At 36.3% G+C, this 14,680-nt stretch overlaps 1 protein-coding gene across 1 annotated transcript; it reads right to left on the reverse strand.

The window, feature by feature from the left end:
* Positions 1 to 370: 370 nt before the first annotated feature.
* LOC114357630 (uncharacterized) lies at positions 371 to 3,432 on the reverse strand. Its single transcript, XM_028311345.1, has 2 exons — positions 3,114 to 3,432; positions 371 to 2,742 (listed from the first exon to the last, which is right to left on the reverse strand). Exon 2 carries the CDS (start codon positions 2,727 to 2,729, stop codon positions 711 to 713), a length of 2,019 nt encoding a protein of 672 aa, XP_028167146.1. The 5' UTR covers positions 2,730 to 2,742; positions 3,114 to 3,432; the 3' UTR covers positions 371 to 710.
* Positions 3,433 to 14,680: the final 11,248 nt, after the last annotated feature.

A 14,680-nucleotide genomic window follows, 5' to 3' on the forward strand; every position in this document is an offset into this window, starting at 1 on the left:
AGGGACAGAAAAAACGACTTTGTCTTATACTATGTAGTGATACTAACAATAAATTTTATTGTTAGTATATATTATTTATATTTTAAAAACAGTTTTAGTTTCGTTTACTCAAATATTATTACATATATAATAAAATTAAAGAATAAAATAAAACTACGATTACTCACGAAATCAACATTGATGTATTAAATTTTATGCGACATTTCTAAAATCTTTTAAAAATAGTGGTATCAAATAAACGTAAAAATAAATTACCCTTTTTATAATAACAAATACAATAGAAAAAAACATAACAAAGACACACAAAACTGTTTGTGTAATACTTAGTTGTTTAAACATCTAAAAAATAGTAAAGAAGTCTTCAATCTCTTGAAATTTAAATTTAAGGTATCATGTACCTTACACGTATGTTATGTACCTACGTATAATTTAAACTTATGCACTCTAATAAAACAATAACAGTGAGGTACTTCTTAAATAACATAAAAAAAATAAATAATCTCCTTATTTCTTAAAATTGCTTAACTTTGGTAAAAATTGAAATTGAAATTTAAGGTATCATATACCTTACACATACGTATGTTATGTACCTACGTATAATTTAAACTTATGCACTCTAATAAAACAATTACAGTGAGGTACTTCTTAATCAACATAAAAAAAAATCTCCTTATTTCTTAAAATTGCTTAACTTTGGTAAAACTGAAAAGTCAATCACTCTCTAGAATCCTTAGAATCTCGTCACTGTTATTATACAAATTATTGTTTCTAGGACCACGTACTGCTGTCTTCTTAATTATAAAATCATTATTTATTTTAGTAAGTGGTATCAGATTTGGTTTCCGTTGATTTTTCGGTAGAAGTTTTTTTAATTCTGTTTGAGTAATTATTTTATTGTCAATAATAAAAGATCTATTTTTCTCATTTGTAGAGTCTTTTTTATTTTTTGACTCTTCTGCTGCATTGTCGTATATATTAGCTGTAGTAGAACTAGTACTAGCTTGATCATTTTCAACTGAAATAGTACTCGTTTCTTTAGTGACATCACTTTGGTTTGAAAAAAATGTTTCACATGATTCTACTATTTCTTCATACAACTCTACATTTTCAGATAATATCACAGGCATGTTTTCTACATCCATATCACGCCAATCATCTTTTTGTTCTTGGTATTGAAATTCTTCTGCATTAATTATTTCTGAAGTTTCCTGTATGGGCTTCTGTGTTCCTGAGCTAGGTCCTGGCAATAGCAATTTATTTTCTTTTTCTTCACTTTTCTTTTGTGTTCTTTTACCTACACCTTTGCCTTTTAAACTTCCTTTTTTAGATTTTTCGGTATTCATCCGTTTCTTTTTTATTTCGGATTCAGGGTCAGTTTCAGCATACCTTTCCATTTCTTCGTTTGACACGCTTCGACCCGCAATAACATTAATTTTTCTTTTATTTTTCGGTTCCATAATATTCATGCTTCCGTAGCGCATTTCTTTTAATAAATTCAAAACGGATTTATCAATGGCATCTTTTACCTCTTCACCATTAACAGTCTCTTGCGGTAATCTTGCTAGGACTTCATTTGGATTAAATGGACTGATTCCAGCCTTGCGAAAACCTGCCCGAAGATTATTTTCTGAATTTATTTCATCCATAAGTAGCTTTAATAGCCTTGGGAAGCAACCTTTTGGTACAGTCGAAAGTGCTCGGCCGTCAGTTTTTTTCCATTTTTGAAGAATCTGACGCCACGCTATTTTCATCGGCCTGAAAAAAGCAACATCTAAAGGCTGCGTCAAATGAGTGGAATTGGCCGGCAAAAATACGAAGTGTATATCTTGACTCTTGCACAGATCAATCAATTCTGTAGACAAGTGAGACGATAAGTTATCGCCCACTAAGACTTTCTTTCCTTCCTTATTTTCATAAAATGGAAGAACTATTTCTTTGACCCAATCTCTAAATGATTGGGCATCAAACCATCCAGATGAGGTTCGGTTATATCTTGCGTCTTTGGGACCATTTTTCATCCACGAATCATAGATATTTGTAGATTTGTAAACCACATATGGTGGTAATAATTCTCCCGCAGCAGTTCCAGCCATCATTAGCGATATTGATGCTTTGGAATGATTAAGTACTCGCTCTGGATATTTGCATCCACGCCTTGTTAATACTTTATGACGGCCTGGGTCATCAGAGAGATTCGTCTCGTCATAATTTAGTATATTATTAAGTGGCACGTTCTCAATAGAGTTTTGTAATTCGGAAAAATATGTATTAATTGTAGAAGGCGATACAGCTGCCCTGGAACGTTTTATGTTCTGGCAAAGCCTCAGCGATATGTCATTCTTATGTCGCTTCAAAAAATTGTACACAAAATCTCTTCCTGGCAAGTTATTTTTAAACCTCCTGTGCTTAACCCCTAACATATCTAGATAACTTTTGACCAAAACCCTTAAATCGAGGACATCCATTGGATATCCCCATTCAGCACATGTGTTAATGTTTAATATGATATGCTCTTCCTCTTCTTTAGTTAGAGCTGTTTGGCCTCCTTGTGACTTCATTTGCCTTGTGCTATGTCTCTGTAAGACTGATCTAGAAATATTAAATTTTTCGGCAACTGTTCTAATTGTTGCCTGAGGATTCGCTAACTCAATTAAAGCTTGTTCGATTACTAATGTGTCATACTTTTTGTACCTTTTCCCGTTTGGCTTCGATTTATATTCTCGGGGCATTGTGTTGTATCCACTAAAACAAAATAATAAATAATTAAGTAATTTTTTTATTAGGCACTTGGTTTATTTTTTATCATTTTTTTTGTTTGAAAATAACTTTTGATTAAAATTACTTATCAGTAGGTACTCCAAAATAGGTACCTTCTAGAAAAATTTTAATACCTATATTATTGTGACAACCCTATTAACAAAAAACCTATTCACCCACAGCCGTCCCGATTGCCCCAAGTATGACCCTATTAAACCTACTCTCCGACCCGATTGCCACTACTCACGACCCTATTCACACTCTTAGTCGACCCTAATCTCCCCATATCTAGTCGAAATCGGGCTGTTTAAGATTTTGTTAAAATTATAGTAAAAATAATATGTTAGATCACTTACATTACAGCTCGTTCTGTTCCCGAAACACCGAAGATAATGCTGAACACTTCATCGACTCGTATCGTCGCTGTATATTTATGAAATTGAAAAGTTTTGAAGAGCAATATTTTCTTGTTTCTGACCCAATTCACAAATGACTGTTTTTTTTTTAATTCAGTGTGACAGGACCACTTAATGTTGCCAGATTACAAAAAAAATGTTGCAATCTTTAAATACAAATTCTGCCTGATACATTAAATCGTATAGTAATCGTGTAGTTATACCATAAAGTCAATCTCGAATGTGTCCCTATTCTCACCCTAAACCCTATTCCCCCCATTTTACGGTACTTNTTTCTTTTGGGCTTCTATATGGTTAAGAATGTCATTAGAAAGTGTAATTTTACGGTGAAACTGTGACAAGGGACATCAAAAAACATTTAGAAGTACCCGCAAAAGAAAAAGTGCCGTCGTTATCATTGAATACACAAGTATGTTTGGGTCAATGCAATCTTAAATGTTTTGTAATTTGTGTGTTTGGGAATTGGGATTCTATCGGTCTCTAATTACCGTGGTAATTTGCATAACTGATTTGAGTTTCGTGTCTTAGTATGTTACTACTAGAATATTTTTCATTAATTGAATAATTGAGACGTTTGTTTCGTTCGTTCGTTTCAGCCAAATGACGTCCACTGCTGGACAAAGGCCTCCCCCAAGGTTTTCCACAATGAACGGTCCTGCGCTGCCCGCATCCAGGCTCCTCCCGCGACCTTTACCAGATCGTCGGTCCACCTAGTAGGAGGCCTGCCCACGCTACGTCTTCCACGTTTGTTTACTAAATATAAATAGATCTGGATAAAGATAAGAATTTTAACCAACTTTTGTAAAGTAAATGAGTAATGTCAGTTTTCACTTTTCACCATCAATCCCTAATTTTTAAGTAACTCCTTTGAAAACGAAATTCCTGTTATATGATACCATAGGGGTCACTTAAAAATTAGGGATTGATGGTGAAAACGGGCATAAGACTCATTACTTTTACCTCCGTCTTATCCCTAAAAAGTTTTCTTCCTCACGATCTTCAGGGATGATTATTGAAAAAGGAAGAATACTTCGACCTCGCGAAATGAAACGTCGACGTCTCAAAGAAAGAAACCAAGTAAAATTGTGCATTACGTTCTAATGGAAGTAAAAGAAGTAGTCTCATCTTTATTATTTGTTATCTTTTGTTGTGACGATAAATTAATATGAGAAAATTTTACTACATCTTTTTTGTAAAGTTGTTCCTATTGCATCTTTTTTAAGCTTTCCATTTTAAGTTGCAACTAGGGGTTTACACAAAAACAAAAGTTAGTTACTAAAATGAGAATGTACTTAATAGGAATGATTATGATTAATTTATTTCACACTGAAAGTAGCAAAAATAGTACTGTAGGTATATTGATTGTTAAGATAAGAGCTTCTAAGGGACACAAGGGGGTTAATATACCTAGTTAAAAACAATCCTACATAATTACAAAGGAAAGAACTTACTCATTCTATTTCTATTGTAACTTTACGGCACACCGTAGGCGCGGGTATTGTCGTGTGTGGAAATTAACCTCGTAAATTTCATACGGGAGCGAACCACATTACGGGAGAAGTAATTTTCGATTAGAAGTGCTTGCGGTAGAAAGTATGGGTTTTATGCCGAATGTTATGGACTTTCAGGATTAAACGCCTCAATATAGCTCCGTAAGCTTAGTAATTGTTTGATGGTGGGCTTGGAAACCGGCCTTACGACTGACTGCCGAGAACACAAGACACAATAGAAATTTTATTATTCGTGGCTCACCGGTGAGCCGCGTGGCGTACAACGTGTAAAAGTAAATCTGTGCGAGATAATCCCTTCTTTCTTGGTCTTCACCTACGTTATAAGAATCCTATGGAGTATGGGATTGATGTATGCTCTATGTCAGTCAGTTTTCTTCTTATAAATAAGTATGGATTGTTTGATATCTCCTTGATACTATTTTAATAAAATCACTCAGTAAGTCACTAAATATATGCCTGGATGTGGGCAGTGCAGGACCGGTCGTTGTAGAAACCCATGGGTCTATTCAACGATAAAGTACTGAATTTAAGTAATTTCAAAGAGAGATCTACCTACCTTTAAAACAAGAGCAAAATAAGTTATCGTAAGCATTTCTACTTCAGAGTTTATTGTGGCTGCGCTAATTACACCCTTATAAATCACTTTTATCACTGCCCTTTAGTCGTTAGAGACTTTTCGAGAGTTCTTTTGTAGAAGTCATTTATTGCATTTTGGTATGTATTACCATTGTGTTAAATGTTAATGTCGCAAAATGATAATACCTAGGTATGTACTACCTATTCAATTATTATAAGAAATTATTTACTTGCTGGGTGATTAATAGTTACTAGCCTTCTTTGTAGCTTCACATTTGTGAATATATTTAGGTCATGTGCATTGCATTGTGCAACTTTGATAATACTTAAACTTTACAATATTTAAAAAGATCATCAAAATTATTTTTATGGAGTTCTAATGTTTTGTAATGTAATGTTTTAGGACCTGGATCTGTGTAATTAAAAAATACAAATAAAAAGTATGTATAATAATAGGTGTACCTATGTATTATAAAATTCTTTCCTTATCTAATATGAAGAAAATGTTGTCGCGGACCAACCGCCGAATGTAAATGAGTAGAAACCGGCTCTACCGGCAAACAACAAGTTTTCAATCAAATGCATGAGTCAGTATAGAATACTATGAATGACGTAAACAAGTATCCGTACAAATATTCCGAAGTTTAACCGCATTCATCTCAAAACTTCCTTAACCGATAAGTGCAAAATCCAAATCAATACTTCAAAATGGCCGTGAACATTTAAAGCATCCATTCCTGTATCAACTTGTACTTGTACTTGTACCTTGTACTTACAGCATTATTCATTGAAGTTTGTAAAGCCTTAGATACTTGACACCCAGATCAGTTTGGGCCTCTGTCTAACTGTCTACTAACTATGAAGCTTATAGGTAAGTAGGTAGGGCAAGAATTAAAAATACTGTTCTTGAGTATTATGAATCTCAGGCTTTAATCGTCGTTTTACTCAAACTCTACCTAGTTTTATATTTATTAAGTTAATTGGGCACTTAAATACTTTAACCGCAACTTAAAACAATAAACCGGTGCTTTTTCTATGCAGTTTGACAGATTTTTGACCTTTGTTAAAGTCAATTAGTGCAACTCAGTTCAAGGATAATAAACCAATATTCATAAATGCAAATGTTTTTGTCATAGTAACAAAAATGCACATCCAAATAAAACGAATTAGATAGTTTTTATCACTTTGTTTTCCATCTGTAAATACGTACCTACTAACATTGTTTTCATCGTGAATTGAAACTAATATGAGCATAAGCAGTAAAAGTTTACAAAAGGCCTGTATCTACTTTTTTTTTAGCAGAAAGCAGTGACAATGGTTACATAATGTCTCGCAAAAATACTGATTTATTTGAAGTGACCCAGTTCAGTGCTGAATAAATTGAGTATTGATTAGACTCAATGCCAAAAAATCGGCCAAAGTCAATGTCTAGTCTAGATACACGCTCGACAAACATCAATAATAAGAGTTAAAAGAAATGACCTCTCCAATCAAAGCTCTTTGCATTTTTCTATAAGCAAATTGGGACTAACAGGATAAAGTTGAAACTTATTATTACAAAGGAGAGTGCAAAGTCTACTTATAGGTACAAAGATATGAAATAAATTGTTCAAATAAATTACTACAATAAAACATAATAGGTACCTACCTAATATTTGCTTTCACGTTCGTTTCAGCCAAATGACGTCCACTGCTGGACAAAGGCCTCCCCCAAGGTTTTCCACAATGAACGGTCCTGCGCTGCCCGCATCCAGGCTCTTCCCGCGACCTTTACCAGATCGTCGGTCCACCTAGTAGGAGGCCAGCCCACGCTACGTCTTCCAACCCGTGGTCAACACTCGAGAACTTTACTGCCCCAACGACCATCGTCTCTACGAGCTATGTGCCCCGCCCACTGCCACTTGATTTTAGCAATTCTGCGAGCTATGTCGGTTACTTTGGTTCTCCTGCGGATCTCCTCATTTATGATTCGATCACGCAGGGAAACTCCGAGCATAGCCCGCTCCATCGCCCTTTGCGTGACCTTGTGCCTTCTTATGAGGCCCATAGTAAGCGACCACACGCTTACCATTGCTTTCACACGGTGACAGAATAGTTAAGAAATTATAAGAAGCACCTAGATGTGGACAGTAAGGGACCGGTCGTTTTGGGAATCCTTTTAGGAGGTTTTGGTCCATGTTTGCTTGGTTAAATTTACTTATATTTGCAAAAGAACATTCAAATAAAATTATATTTTCTTCCCACATCTCATTTCGATTTTTAATATACTTTTTTATATCTATCGCTACATTGTAACTTATTTGCTGTTCCTTTACATAAAAAAATTACTCGATTGCAAAATAAGTACTGTCACAATTTTAACAGGAACACCATTGTTGTACTGATAATAATACAGACGGACGGCACATCAAGCTGGACACTGCGTTCTTGTTCAAGTTGTAATATGGGTGACTTTGCAACAAAAATAAAGTCTAAATATGCTGTCGTATCATGATATCTTCCATCGCTTATTAAACAGCGCCCGATTGCTTCTGAACAAACGGTCTAATGTGAAATTTAATTGCTTGCCGTTCCTCGACGATACGCATTTTCCCTAACAATTACACGCCCTTATAATCTGCCCTTCAATTTTCGCGTGCTAAGGAAACGCGCCCGTTTCATATTTTCAGGAGAAACGTAGGGTCGCCTGACATGGTGAAACAATGTACTAGTATAAAGGAAATTTATTAAAATAAATACTTAGATGGCGCTGGACGGTTGCAACCGGTCAACATGGAAATCATTGGGGGAGGCCTATGTTCAGCAGTGGACGTCCTGAAATGATGATATTGATGATGATGATTAAATACTTAGATACAGTAAATAAAAAGTAACATAGGACGTTATGTTTTAGCTGTTTAACTTAATTTCCGGTTACATTTCATTTTGAATGAATACACTTGAAACTAGAGAGAGAGAAGCAATACGTCTGAAAAATGTTGGGCTATTTTTTGCAAATAATATAATAATGGGATAATAAAATTATGAGGCGTGTAGTAAAGTGTCTGTCTCGTTAGAAAGTTAAATTCATAAACTTATAATAGTACAATCACATAAAGGGATTTTTTTCCTCAATGGTTTAGGGTAGCTACCTGATGAAGCTTCCTTCCACCTTCAGCTTGATGATTACTTTCAATCAGGTGAAGTGCAGACCAAAAGCCTCCATTATGAGTGAAAAGACCTGGTACTTCCTAGCTTTCTCATAATTATTGGGGTCTCTCTATATGCGCTGTGAAAATTCACGCCCGCCTTGAAACTTGTAGGTCACGGTCAGGACGTGGGAACGGGTAATCACTGTCTTACAACGATGACCTGATGCGTTGGGTGTCAGATTCGATTCTCAATTGAGTCAGAAAAAAACTTTTCTTAATATGCTGAATTTTGTATGTGACTATCTGTTACTTAGGCAAAGTCCCCTTGTTTAATACATCCTAAATAATAATATTAGAATGGGTTCGTGTGAACAAAATTGGAGACAAACTAAAGCTATCTAGGTAACTTATGCCCGTTTTCACCATCAATCCGTAATTTTTAAGTGACCCCTATGTAAACAAAATTCCTGTTATTTGTTACCATAGGGGTCACTTAAAAATTAGGGATTGATGGTGAAAACGGGCATTAATAACTCATTTGAATTGATTAAAGATTAATACATTAGGTACATTAGATGCGCAAAACTACCTACACCAGGCACAAAACTTTACAATAATTTTACGAAAATTAGAATAAGTTTTAATAACAGCTCTTGTTAACAACTGAGCCTTATTGGCAAACCCACCTCACTTAAGTTTATCAAAGTTTGTAAGTATGCAATGCAGAATGCAGCAAAACCAATTTATTGCTTCTAAACAGTTCAAGGGTCTTATAACAACTTTATAAGGAAACGACATTCGTGGTTAAGTTTGTAGATTAGCTAAAAGTTGACGTCTAGGTAAAGTCGACAGAAGACTAAAGTAATTTTTGTTGCAAACTCGCCTGTATTACAACTGATTAAGACCCCACAGTGTTAAGCTTGATGTCTGTACATTCAATCGGCATACCTACACATAGATAGATGGATAAAATGTATAGTGCAAGGACACGTGGTCTACTATGATCTACCTAAGAACGCGTTGATCGACCCAAAAACTCTTCCGTATTTATTATTTTTAAAGAGTATTCATAGGTCTATGGAATCCAAATAAAACCTTACACTCAATTTCTAGAAAATGTTTAGGTAATCAAGATGTTTTAATAATGATCTTTATTTTGATCTCCGCCCTGGAAGATGTCTTCAAGCTCCTGGACTGGTGCGGATTTGGCATAAATATCAACGGCGAGTACATCACCCACCTTCGATTCGCGGATGATATCGTAGTCATGGCTGAGACCTTTGAAGATCTAGGCACAAAGCTCGATGGCCTCAGTAGAGCCTCTTAACAAGTGGGTCTCAGAATGAACAGGGACAAAACAAAAATCATGTCTGTCTATCATGGAAGACGTAGCGTGGGCAGGCCTCCTACTAGGTGGACCGACGATCTGGTGAAGTTCGCGGGAAGAGCCTGGATGCGGGCAGCGCAGGACCATTCATTGTGGAAAACCTTGGAGGAAGCCTTTGTCCAGCAGTGGACGTCATTCGGCTGAAACGAACGAACGAACGAATAAGAATCTTAAGCATGGCATGTACGGATTATTATTTACGTTAATTTGAGTTAAAATTAACGTTTTTAATATTCTATTTCAGCAGGTAATTCATAACTACACATATTTATTTCAACATTCAAATTGGCAAGCGTTTACGTAAAATCCCGTATATTTTAAGGAGTCTATTACCAGTTCACGGTAATTATGTAATTAGCCCGAGCGTACTTTAGCAGGTGGCTGAGTAGTTCACTCCACGAGGACGTCTAGCCTTTTACTAACACTGATATCACTGCAGGCTTTAACGCGGTGAAGGACAGACGGCGGAGGATGTTTATGCGAAAATTTTATTTTACTGTGTCGCGTTTGTGCACACTACCTGTGCCCGCGACTTCGTACCTACGTAACAATAGTTTGAATAATATTTCCCGTTCTTTACTGCTCCACCACTATTGGCTGTAGGGTGATGTAGATTAGCGCGTTGAAGCAAACAAACTCTTCAGCTTCATAATCATAATTTTCAAAGCTGAACTTGTCCTTTTAATGAAATTGAGGAAAATGTGGTACTTAGTAGATCTTGAATTAGTTTAGATTAAAACGACTTCTTCTTCTTCTTCGTCACTACACTCTTGGCAGAGTGGTCGGCACAACTAGTTTGGTGGCAAAAACTAACTTAGCTGACCGATATGGCTCAATGAGAACGACAGCTATACGTGCTCTCGATATTTCGTAAATAACATCTGTCATTTTAGAAAAACAGATTGATACAAACAAGTGGGTCTAGTCAAAATGCCATCGCTAACCAATATGAAGCTTTCGATAATTTCAGCCGCCGCGTCACCAGTAATTCGATTCGATCGTAAAATGGCAGCCAAAATGCACATTGAACCACGATCGACACGGTGATACAAAAGTTCATTCAAAATCGAATAAAAGTTATAAAATGTCTATGACTTTGCGCTTAATTTTACATTTTTTTTGCTTTTTTTTTAATTAGTTTCTTCGGAACAGGCCAAGGTCAAAGACTACGCTGCCTAGTTAGTGGTATACTTATTTTTACCAATTGTCAAATAAAAAGAAAATTAAATGTCATTTATCTGTCTGAAAATTTAAGGCTGAGTTGCACCAACTTACTTTGACAGTAACTTTAACATTAACCGGTGCTTTTTGTATGGAGATTGACAGATTTCTGACGTTTGTTAAAGTCAAAATAAGATGGTGCAACTCAGCCTAAAATTTTTTGGTTTTCGATCGAATCGATAAGCTTATCACCAGGGTTTTAGTACCTAATCGAAATGAAAATGGCCGGTGTTTCGATTAGATTTTGATTGAGTCTTAAATGCATGTTGGCTAAGCCTTTGTATGGGAAATTTCAATCCAGACTTTCGATTATCGATAGGTAGGGCTTTGCGATTCGATTTTTTGCCGTTTGGCTAAGCCTTTATTGTTATCGACCACTTTTGCGATTTGTTTATTTGTTTGCGACTGGTTTGCGATGGGTTTGCGATTTTAAAGTGCGTTTTGACTAGACCCACTGCAATGTTCTAATGACACTGAATACAACTTGTGTCACCTATGAAATTAGGTTCATAGATACTACCTGATGACCTTCTAGATGACAAAGAAATAACTACATACGCATAAGATTTGGTTACTGAATATATTCCTTTTATTTTATGACTTGTTATTGCTGCAATGTAGTATTGTAGAAGTGCTAGCAGTTAGTATAATTTTCTCACAAAGCCAAACAAAAGAAAACGCAGTGCTAGTGCTAAGTGTTTTATTTTAAATAGTGCCTCTTGGGACACTACTATTATTGTTGCTATACAAAGAGAAGGTCAAGTTAGGACTTCTAATAATGCGACTACAATTCATGTACAATTATTATTGTTCTGGTCTTAATAGTCTCTAAAGCCTGGTCCGTGAGCACGTAGATTTTTTCCAATGACCCCAAGCTGCCCATCCTTATCGCTCGCGTTATTATATTGCTGTCGCGAGCGCGACTGTGCGACGGGCGTCCGCAGTGAGTGTGCGAGCGCGACAGCAACATAATTACGCGCGAGCGATAGGGATGGGTAGCTTGGGGTCATTGGACGGGATTCTACGTGCTCACGGACCAGGCTTTACCAGTTTCTTTCTACGGGACTATTTTTTTCTTTCGTTCCCACCGCTGCAACTCCTGTGTAGCCGGGATCTACAGCTTGACCGCCAATAAAACCCAACCTATGAAGGTCAAGTTATTCAGTGCCTTGTGGGAAGACTATTACGTATGTCTCAGCGTCAAATAGATCGTAACACCCAAAGTAGGCAAAAAGTTCGCAGCACGTCTTTGTTACAATTGGAATAAGGTTGTATTAGCAACTTTTTGGCCACTTTGGGTGTCACAAACTACTTGACTGACTGTACTATAAAAACCTCTTGTGGCAGGTAAAGCTACATTCATAATAGTGAATAGTGTCACTCGTATCCCCAAGTGGTTAGCCAGCAATTATCTGTTGATCCGCGTGAGCCCGCGTCCCCACGCGGGTCCTCTTCACTGGCCCAGTTTTACTTGTATGAATTTATACATCTAAGTACACTTGGAATAAAAAGAGTGATTTGGATCAAAAACACCCATCTAATGCTCAAAAATAATCACACCATAATGTCTTTGTGACCTTTGCCATTATCAAATTCAAGGAAATTGGCTAAGGTGCATACTTTTCTCCAAGACGACATATTCGTTAAAAATATGAAAACTATGCGCTCTGTTTCTCTAGCTATTGAATGCTTTTCCAAACCTTGATTTGGCTACATGGCTAACAGTGTTTGCACTTCTTAATATTGTGTGGTAAAGTCAATATGTTTATGCTGAAACCCATTATTTGTCGCACCATGAGCTCACCGACGTAATTTCCAATGTGAAAAGACGGTCCTGAAAATGTGGGGCTATTCTCAACAGTCTGAGTCAAGCCCTCGTATCTAACGCTTTTAATGATCTATTGCCATAACTAGAGCTGCCAAGAAAGTACATTTGATAAAAAGTACCTACATAAATCTTTTATGTACATACCTACCATTTACTTCCAGACAGTAAATAGTAAGATGCAAGGCGTATTTCGTCGTGCGTGAACGCTGGTGCAATAGAAACTCATTTGTCTCGCCAAAATCTCATGCAAAAGATGCCAAGGTCATTACAGATTACAAGATTAAATACCCGTCAGTTTGACGGTGGACATACGCATGCTACAAGCACGATCCGCAATTGGCGCTAGAAACTGTGAGAATCGACGCGCTTCATTTTGCTGAAGAGCGCTCCAAGCTTCGGCTTCTATAAAAGATAACAACTTCTTCACCTCACTAGTAATCTTTTCTGTAGCTATAACTAACCCATTAACACTTCAGTTACCTTATTTCTTGCACATACATATTGCTATTTGACTTTACAGCATGAATTTTAAAGTTGTGATTTAAAAAAACTATTTTGGCCTTGTAAATACGACGTCCCAAACAAATCGGGACAACTGGCAGCGCGTACATAACAAAGAGCTATGAAGTTAAAACACAAAAGCACTTTGCACTAAGTGGGACTGTGCTGAATGCTTTTGTACTTCGTATTTTGCTGAATAATTATTTTCAGTGTTCTGTGACGTGCGATATTTTAAGTGTAGTGACGTCTGTTGTGCGGATTCTGTGATCCATAAACGCGGTTGTCGTCCTCTCTGGTCTCTCAAAGTTATGAGTCTCCCCATCGCTCTTTTATAGTGTTTGGACATTAGACGGGTAGTTAGCTAGATCTGTTGCTACAGATATATCGTTCATTGACATTATAATTCTGTACAGTTAGCGTCAAATACTCGTAGTTCGTGACACCCAATGTAGTTAGTTCGCAACACTTCTTTGTTACAAAATGGGAATAAGGTAGTGTTGTCAACTTTTTGGTCACTCAGGGTGTCACGAAGTATTTGACGCTGACTGTACATATAAAACAAAAATATAATAAGAGACATTTGCTGCAGAATTTTCTAAATATGTAGATAAATTAATAAAATTGTTACAAATGAAATACAGGGTGGATTTTTTTACATATTTTAGTAGGTTCGATTCCCGGGTGTAGCAAGCAATTTTTTTGAAATCTTTGAATGCAGTTCTATTTCTTTTCAAAAATAAAGGAATGTTTTCTTTGAGTACAATTTTCTATCTACAGAATTTAGAGTACTTTCCCTTCAGGTGGCATTACAAAATTCCATCCTGTATATGACTCATAACTGAAAATAATACTGCGACGAATCTTCTCACCACTAGACTCCACTTTTACATTTTCTATACCTAGATAGATACTTATGAGGATTCGCACTATTCAACTTTCTCGCTTAGCTTTGGAAGAAAAGCCAAATCGCTACACCGCTGCGCCGTTTTCCACTGAAAAATTCCCCGCACGTTTTCAGGGAACAAGTAACCTTAGTGCTTGCCTGACCCAATTTACTTAGCCTTCTCACCCATATTTAGCCATTATCGAGTATCAACAATCGACTAATAATTAATCGGATCTTAATCACTGAATCAATACTGATATGTTATGTTCTATGAATAGATTTAAATGGATTCGTCTAATTCACCTGAATACGGTTGACCTAGTTGAAATATTAATTTAACCTGACAGATACCGGGAATTAATTGACATCGATACTATGTAGTTTGTATTAGTGTAGGTATAAAGTGGTCAGATTATAGTGGACAATTAATAAACTGCTGAAAGATTTTTCAACTTTCCTAAAATTT

The sequence above is a fragment of the Ostrinia furnacalis genome, unplaced genomic scaffold, assembly GCF_004193835.3.
Source record: "Ostrinia furnacalis isolate ACB-3 unplaced genomic scaffold, ASM419383v2 OfSCF3279, whole genome shotgun sequence".
In the NCBI taxonomy this organism is placed as follows: domain Eukaryota; kingdom Metazoa; phylum Arthropoda; class Insecta; order Lepidoptera; family Crambidae; genus Ostrinia; species Ostrinia furnacalis.

Bases quoted from the DNA above. Each gene is read 5' to 3' on its own strand.
- LOC114357630 (XM_028311345.1), bottom strand. From the start codon at position 2,729: ATGCCCCGAGAATATAAATCGAAGCCAAACGGGAAAAGGTACAAAAAG.